Source organism: Chiloscyllium plagiosum, chromosome 5 (genome assembly GCF_004010195.1).
Source record: "Chiloscyllium plagiosum isolate BGI_BamShark_2017 chromosome 5, ASM401019v2, whole genome shotgun sequence".
NCBI lineage: Eukaryota > Metazoa > Chordata > Chondrichthyes > Orectolobiformes > Hemiscylliidae > Chiloscyllium > Chiloscyllium plagiosum.
In genome coordinates, this window is record NC_057714.1 from 123,825,709 (window position 1) to 123,835,114 (window position 9,406).

A 9,406-nucleotide genomic window follows, 5' to 3' on the forward strand; every position below is an offset into this window, starting at 1 on the left:
GCTGAGAGAGTGCCGCACTGTCGGAGGGTCAGCGCTGAGAGAGTGCCGCACTGTCGGAGGGTCAGTGCCGAGGGAATGGGCACTGTCGGAGGGTCAGTGCCGAGGGAGTGTCGCCCTGTCGGAGGGTCAGTGCCGAGGGAGTGCCGCACTGTCGGAGGGTCAGTGCCGAGGGAGTGCCGCACTGTCGGAGGGTCAGTGCTGAGAGAGTGCCATTAAGTAACTGACAAAGGGTGTTTTGGAGGAGGACAGTATAATACTATATGCATAACTCTCAGAAGGAGGGTAGTTTGCCTGATGATTTCAGCATGATCTCCCTTTTGCCAGCTGCGATGGTGTCAGCCATCGGGCTGGGTTCTGTCACCACCACAGAGCACTTGCTGTAGCAGCTGATGTGAACCTGATTTGACAGGGTACGGTGCTCCCTGCTGTTTGGAGACACAGACTGGGTAAATGTGAATGCCCTCTTTCAGCTTGCTGGCGTGCGGGTGAACATGTTTCTTTTTAATTACTGGAAACACTAAAGTGTTTAAAATCGTGAACAAGCTCTTGGAGAAACTGCATGTTCCACATAGTGGAGAGAAACCGGCTCTGAACCTGTCCCATTACTGCACACTCAAAAACCAAAACCGCTGGAAAAGCTCAGCAGGTCAGGGAGCATCTGTGGAGAGAAATCAGAGTTAACATTTCAGAATATTGACCCTTCCTCAGATGCTGTAGGACCTGTTGAGCTCTTCCAGCAATTGCCGTTTTGTTTCTGATCTCCAACATCCGCAGGTCTTTCTGTTTTGGTTTCGTACACACACAGGCACAGTGCATCACACAGCCACACACATAAACATACACAGTCCCATAGACGCTCAGACACAAACATCTCTCACACACATGTTCATACTCACGGGCTCACAGAGTTTCTCACACATGGTTAAACGCTATCACACAGACACATAGAATCACACATGCAAGTGAATGCTCACACATGCTCTTTCAACTGAGACCCGGATTCAATTCCCGCCTCAGGCAATGGTCTATGTGGAGTTTGCACATTCTCCCAGTGTCTGCGTGGGTTTCCTCCCACAGTCCAAAGATGTGCAGGTTGGGTGAATTGGCCAGGCTAAATTACCTGTAGTGTTCGGTGAAGGGGTAAATGTAGAGGAATGGGTCTGGGTGGGTTGCTCTTTGGAGGGTCGGTGTGGACTTGTTGGGTCGAAGGGGCTGTTTCCACACTAAGTATACTAAACATGTTCATCCAGCCGTAGATACACACTGTTCCAGAGGCAGTCATAAAAACCTACACCCAGTCTCTCTCTCACACACACACACACACACACACATATATATATATACATATATACACATGTGTGCTTATAGGAGTGCAGGCTACAGGATTCAGGACAGTAAGATCTCATCGATGCTTCGACTCAAATGCCATCAGTTTGAAAGGTGTCCTGGATTTGGAGGAGGCCGGGCTGAGATGGCAACAGAACATTGTGTTAGACACATGCCACACTGAGGGGACACAGGAATATGGCCAGGAGCTCATGATCGGCTTTGTCTGTCCAGTCAGCAATGGCTGAATTCCATCCCAATTCCACTCACTCCCCTAGGTCCATAACAATTGAAAACTTCATCCTTTTGCTACCCTGCGATTCAGATATATAGCAGCCTCTGCTTGGCAAAGTGCTTCCTGATTTTGATGTGAAAGTGTCCCATAGCCCAGTCACTGATATTCCGTCACATCCCTGTCCCATTGCCCAGTCACTGATATTCCGTCACTGCCCTGTCCCATAGCCCAGTCACTGATATTCCGTCACATCCCTGTCCCATAGCCCAGTCAGTGATATTCCGTCACATTCCTGTCCCATTGCCCAGTCACTGATATTCCGTCACATTCCTGTCCCATTGCCCAGTCACTGATATTCCGTCACATTCCTGTCCCATTGCCCAGTCACTGATATTCCGTCACATTCCTGTCCCATTGCCCAGTCACTGATATTCCGTCACATTCCTGTCCCATTGCCCAGTCACTGATATTCCGTCACATTCCTGTCCCATTGCCCAGTCACTGATATTCCGTCACATTCCTGTCCCATTGCCCAGTCACTGATATTCCGTCACATTCCTGTCCCATTGCCCAGTCACTGATATTCCGTCACATTCCTGTCCCATTGCCCAGTCACTGATATTCCGTCACATTCCTGTCCCATTGCCCAGTCACTGATATTCCGTCACATTCCTGTCCCATTGCCCAGTCACTGATATTCCGTCACATTCCTGTCCCATTGCCCAGTCACTGATATTCCGTCACATTCCTGTCCCATTGCCCAGTCACTGATATTCCGTCACATTCCTGTCCCATTGCCCAGTCACTGATATTCCGTCACATTCCTGTCCCATTGCCCAGTCACTGATATTCCGTCACATTCCTGTCCCATTGCCCAGTCACTGATATTCCGTCACATTCCTGTCCCATTGCCCAGTCACTGATATTCCGTCACATTCCTGTCCCATTGCCCAGTCACTGATATTCCGTCACATTCCTGTCCCATTGCCCAGTCACTGATATTCCGTCACATTCCTGTCCCATTGCCCAGTCACTGATATTCCGTCACATTCCTGTCCCATTGCCCAGTCACTGATATTCCGTCACATTCCTGTCCCATTGCCCAGTCACTGATATTCCGTCACATTCCTGTCCCATTGCCCAGTCACTGATATTCCGTCACATTCCTGTCCCATTGCCCAGTCACTGATATTCCGTCACATTCCTGTCCCATTGCCCAGTCACTGATATTCCGTCACATTCCTGTCCCATTGCCCAGTCACTGATATTCCGTCACATTCCTGTCCCATTGCCCAGTCACTGATATTCCGTCACATTCCTGTCCCATTGCCCAGTCACTGATATTCCGTCACATTCCTGTCCCATTGCCCAGTCACTGATATTCCGTCACATTCCTGTCCCATTGCCCAGTCACTGATATTCCGTCACATTCCTGTCCCATTGCCCAGTCACTGATATTCCGTCACATTCCTGTCCCATTGCCCAGTCACTGATATTCCGTCACATTCCTGTCCCATTGCCCAGTCACTGATATTCCGTCACATTCCTGTCCCATTGCCCAGTCACTGATATTCCGTCACATTCCTGTCCCATTGCCCAGTCACTGATATTCCGTCACATTCCTGTCCCATTGCCCAGTCACTGATATTCCGTCACATTCCTGTCCCATTGCCCAGTCACTGATATTCCGTCACATTCCTGTCCCATTGCCCAGTCACTGATATTCCGTCACATTCCTGTCCCATTGCCCAGTCACTGATATTCCGTCACATTCCTGTCCCATTGCCCAGTCACTGATATTCCGTCACATTCCTGTCCCATTGCCCAGTCACTGATATTCCGTCACATTCCTGTCCCATTGCCCAGTCACTGATATTCCGTCACATTCCTGTCCCATTGCCCAGTCACTGATATTCCGTCACATTCCTGTCCCATTGCCCAGTCACTGATATTCCGTCACATTCCTGTCCCATTGCCCAGTCACTGATATTCCGTCACATTCCTGTCCCATTGCCCAGTCACTGATATTCCGTCACATTCCTGTCCCATTGCCCAGTCACTGATATTCCGTCACATTCCTGTCCCATTGCCCAGTCACTGATATTCCGTCACATTCCTGTCCCATTGCCCAGTCACTGATATTCCGTCACATTCCTGTCCCATTGCCCAGTCACTGATATTCCGTCACATTCCTGTCCCATTGCCCAGTCACTGATATTCCGTCACATTCCTGTCCCATTGCCCAGTCACTGATATTCCGTCACATTCCTGTCCCATTGCCCAGTCACTGATATTCCGTCACATTCCTGTCCCATTGCCCAGTCACTGATATTCCGTCACATTCCTGTCCCATTGCCCAGTCACTGATATTCCGTCACATTCCTGTCCCATTGCCCAGTCACTGATATTCCGTCACATTCCTGTCCCATTGCCCAGTCACTGATATTCCGTCACATTCCTGTCCCATTGCCCAGTCACTGATATTCCGTCACATTCCTGTCCCATTGCCCAGTCACTGATATTCCGTCACATTCCTGTCCCATTGCCCAGTCACTGATATTCCGTCACATTCCTGTCCCATTGCCCAGTCACTGATATTCCGTCACATTCCTGTCCCATTGCCCAGTCACTGATATTCCGTCACATTCCTGTCCCATTGCCCAGTCACTGATATTCCGTCACATTCCTGTCCCATTGCCCAGTCACTGATATTCCGTCACATTCCTGTCCCATTGCCCAGTCACTGATATTCCGTCACATTCCTGTCCCATTGCCCAGTCACTGATATTCCGTCACATTCCTGTCCCATTGCCCAGTCACTGATATTCCGTCACATTCCTGTCCCATTGCCCAGTCACTGATATTCCGTCACATTCCTGTCCCATTGCCCAGTCACTGATATTCCGTCACATTCCTGTCCCATTGCCCAGTCACTGATATTCCGTCACATTCCTGTCCCATTGCCCAGTCACTGATATTCCGTCACATTCCTGTCCCATTGCCCAGTCACTGATATTCCGTCACATTCCTGTCCCATTGCCCAGTCACTGATATTCCGTCACATTCCTGTCCCATTGCCCAGTCACTGATATTCCGTCACATTCCTGTCCCATTGCCCAGTCACTGATATTCCGTCACATTCCTGTCCCATTGCCCAGTCACTGATATTCCGTCACATTCCTGTCCCATTGCCCAGTCACTGATATTCCGTCACATTCCTGTCCCATTGCCCAGTCACTGATATTCCGTCACATTCCTGTCCCATTGCCCAGTCACTGATATTCCGTCACATTCCTGTCCCATTGCCCAGTCACTGATATTCCGTCACATTCCTGTCCCATTGCCCAGTCACTGATATTCCGTCACATTCCTGTCCCATTGCCCAGTCACTGATATTCCGTCACATTCCTGTCCCATTGCCCAGTCACTGATATTCCGTCACATTCCTGTCCCATTGCCCAGTCACTGATATTCCGTCACATTCCTGTCCCATTGCCCAGTCACTGATATTCCGTCACATTCCTGTCCCATTGCCCAGTCACTGATATTCCGTCACATTCCTGTCCCATTGCCCAGTCACTGATATTCCGTCACATTCCTGAGTCACTGATATTCTGTCACATCCCTGTCCCATAGCCCAGTCACTGATATTCCGTCACATCCCTGTCCCATAGCCCAGTCACTGATATTCCGTCACATCCCTGGCCCATAGCCCAGTCAGTGATATTCTGTCACATTCCTGTCCCATAGCCCAGTCACTGATATTCCGTCACTGCCCTGTCCCATAGCCCAGTCACTGATATTGCGTCACATCCCGGTCCCATAGCCCAGTCACTGATATTCTGTCACATCCCTGTCCCATAGCCCAGTCACTGATATTCCTGTCACATCCCTGTCCCATAGCCCAGTCACTGATATTCCGTCACATCCCTGTCCCACAGCCCAGTCACTGATATTCCGTCACATTCCTGTCCCATTGCCCAGTCACTGATATTCCGTCACATCCCTGTCCCATAGCCCACCCAGTGATATTCCGTCACATCCCTGTCCCATAGCCCAGTCACTGATATTCCGTCACATCCCTGTCCCATAGCCCAGTCACTGATATTCTGTCACGTCCCTGTCCCATAGCCAAGTCACTGATATTCCTGTCACATCCCTGTCCCATAGCCCAGTCACTGATATTCTGTCACATCCCTGTCCCATAGTCCAGTCAGTGATATTATGTCACATCCCTGTCCCACAGTCCAGTCAGTGATAATCCGTCACATCCCTGTCCCATAGTCCAGTCAGTGATATTCTGTCACATCCCTGTCCCATAGCCCAGTCACTGATATTCCGTCACATCCCTGTCCCATAACCCAGTCACTGATATTCCGTCACATCCCTGTCCCATAGCCCAGTCACTGATATTCTGTCATATCCCTGTCCCATAGCCCAGTCAGTGATATTCCGTCACATCCCTGTCCCATAGCCCAGTCACTGATATTCTGTCACATCCCTGTCCCATAGCCCAGTCACTGATATTCCGTCACATCCCTGTCCCATAGCCCAGTCACTGATATTCTGTCACATCCCTGTCCCATAGCCCAGTCACTGATATTCCGTCACATCCCTGTCCCATAGCTCTTTCACTGATATTCTGTCACATCCCTGTCCCATAGCCCAGTCACTGATAATCTGTCACATCCCTGTCCCATAGCCCAGTCACTGATATTCTGTCACATCCCTGTCACTGATGATTCTCGGGTTACTGACCTGCCTGCATGAGACACAGATTCCATCACTTATTCTACCAAAACCAGTCATGACATTAAAACCCATGATTTTACTCCTTGAACAGGTCATATGAAAGGGCACAGTAATATCTCGGTCACCTTGCGAGTGTGTGCCAGCCGCAGAGAGCAGCTGAATGACCTGTCATGGGAGCTCAGCATGGCTTCTCCAGCTCACACTGGGAGCAGTCTGGCTGAACTTCAAACTGATGGAGGCTCAGGAAAACAACCATTTTGTTTGAAACCTGATCAACCCCAATGAGAATCCCTCTGTCCTGAAAGCGTGCACAAATCACAGCAAATGGCAGCAACAAACTGAGGAAAGGACAGAGCAGTTAGTACCATTCACAGGAGGTTTGACTGTGGGCTGCACGAGTGCAGGAAAATCTGGTGTAGAGTGAACAGAAGCCACCACTGACCACACAGTAACAGCTCTTACTACTGGCCACTGCCCTGGTAACCCATGCTGTTAACCAGGTCAGGAGATTAAGGTCAGAAACCCACCACCACACAGTGCTTGGCTATGCTAGTCACATGCAAATCAGAGGCCAGAGAGAATGGATCCTTCACTGTGCAGCTCAAAAACATCATTAGCGAAATACGCCAGGAAGGAGGAGAGCAGGAGTGTGCATTCAGATACCAGAGCAAACAAGCAGGTCTCAAACAGTGCCTACCATCAGCAATGCCACTTAGGCTAGCATCAGATCAGCCAGCCTCACACCACCAAATACTCCTGGGACAGCACATCGTGAGATACAGAGTAAAGCTCCCTCTACACTGTCCCCATCAAACACTCCCAGGACAGGGACAGCACGGGGTTAGATACAGAGTAAAGCTCCCTCTACACTGTTCCCCCCAGCAAACACTCCCAGGACAGGGACAGCACGGGGTTAGATACAGAGTAAAGTTCAGGGGAGTGTTGCCGCAGTGTCATTGGGGCAAATTCTAGGAACACCTCCCCCACCCCAACACCATAACAGCAATGTGCATCGCTCCAAACCAACTGATCCCAGAAATGCTCAGGGTTTGGGGGGATTGGGGGGTAGTGGGGGGGAAGAGAAGAGAGAACCGACGCCTCAAGGACACAGCAGAAGGCAGTGACCGAAATCACTATTACTCAGGAATTGGCATTTCTGCAACTGGTGGGGTAAAAGCTGATAACCGACTGGTCACAGTCCTTCAGGAACTGACCCTAGAAACAGCAGCTGCATTGGCTGTCAGTGTCCAAGACTCTGGAACAGTTCCTACAGATAGGAGGGAGCGAATGTAACCGCGCTATTGAAGACAGGGACGGGACGGGACGAAACGAAACGAAACCCAGGAATTGTAGACCAGTCAGCCTGCGAGGAAATACTACAATCTATTATCAACCATTAACAGCTGAATGTTTCAAACAGAGGCAGGATCAGACAGAGTCAGCATTCAAAAGGGAAATCATACTTGACAAATCTACCGGAACGTTTCTATGGGGAAACTAGGGAGAGGCACTCTGCACTGGCTAGTGACAGCCACATCGCGTCAATGAGCCAAAGGGACAGGCAAAAGGGGAAACTCTTTCAGTTTGGCCAGTCAGCAACAACTGGGCCCGCTCTGCCACACGGAATGCTTCTTGAAGTGACCTCTGAATGACCTGGCTTCCATCCGTGTGCTCGATTTCTAACCCCACCCCAGCTCTTCCCAGACAAGATCAGCCCTCTCCAGTGAGCCCATCAACTCAAAGAGATCACTGCCTGACCACCTCATGCAGCAACACCAAACTAGCTTCTCCATGCTGCCTTTGTAACTCATTGTTGGAAGGGATAAAGTCGGACAGTTCGCATCTGTATCCATTGGCATGTCGAAGATTGGGGGTGACCTTATTGAAACACACACCAGCCCGAGAGGGGTTGACTGGGCAGATGCTGACAGAACGTTACCTCTTGTGGGAGAGACTACATCAGCCAACTCTTTAAAAATGAAGACTTGCTTTTAAAACAGAGATGAAGAGAAAGGTTTTCTCTTTCAGAGAGCCATTATTCTGTGGGAATCTCCTTGCCAACTGTAATGGTAGCAGAGATATTTAATAAATTCAGGACTTGTAGGCCAATGTCAAACCTTCCAGGGGAGTCAACGGGGATGGGGACAGGCAGGAAAACGGAGTTCCGACCACCATCAGATCAGTGATGATCTCACTGCAGTCTCTTTGTAGTCTCTTTTCGGCTGAGAGTAAAGGGGCATCGATTTTATCCTGAGATGGGGAGGAACACCTTCTCTCAGATATGTTACTCTCTGGAACTGCATGCCCCAGATAGCCGTGGGGGGACACAGCCCTCGTGTATATTTAAGGCTGAGCTGGACAGATTCACGATCCATCGGGAAATCGAGGGTTAGGGGAAAGGGGACATGAGGAATGTCTGATCAGGCATGATCCTGTTGAATGGTGGAGCAGGTTCGAGGGGCTGAATGGCCTCCTCCTGTTCCAGTTTCTGACGGCCTGGTTAATAGTGGAGCAGAAGTGAATGCCCAATCAGCTGTGAAGCCTTTTTCTCCCTGCTCCCCTTTAGCACAGCACAATCCCAGTGAATCTGTACATAATCTCTCCCAAGGAGAACATAGCTTCCATCTGATAGACTGTCGAGACCGAATCTAGTCACTCCCAGCAGCTCAGGATGACACAGCTTCTTTGTCAATCCTCACTTAGCAGCGGTGGAGAGGGGGGCTCCCACACCCGAGGTGCATGGCTGTCCCAGCAGAGGCAGTGGCTGGCATAGATTGATACCCTCAGCAGGTGGGTACAAGCTGATGCCAGTCAGAGTAGACCATACCATGCGAGGTCTTCATACACCTAGAATCCTGGCTCATGGAGCACTCCCGCACAGAACATTGCTCCAACCCACACCATACAATCTCCCAACTGGGGAGACAGCTCACTGACAGAGGGCACTTACCGAGATAACCCGATCTCCAACTCGCAGGATCCCATCCCTGTGTGCAGATCCTCCATCAGCTAACCGCGAGATAAAGATCGCCTAAAAACAGGATGTGCCATAGGTTACACACACACTGTTCTCACAGACACACGCAGCTCTCA

The 9,406-nt window shown here is 50.1% G+C and overlaps 1 protein-coding gene across 1 annotated transcript in view; it reads right to left on the reverse strand.

The window, feature by feature from the left end:
• Window positions 1–9,406, reverse strand: part of LOC122550361 (protein scribble homolog) — a 114,912-nt gene that overhangs the window by 48,429 nt on the left and 57,077 nt on the right. The window contains exon 15 of the mRNA XM_043691091.1: window positions 9,264–9,344. Within this exon, the coding sequence (XP_043547026.1) occupies window positions 9,264–9,344 (81 nt within the window). The remainder of the gene's footprint in view (window positions 1–9,263; window positions 9,345–9,406) is intronic.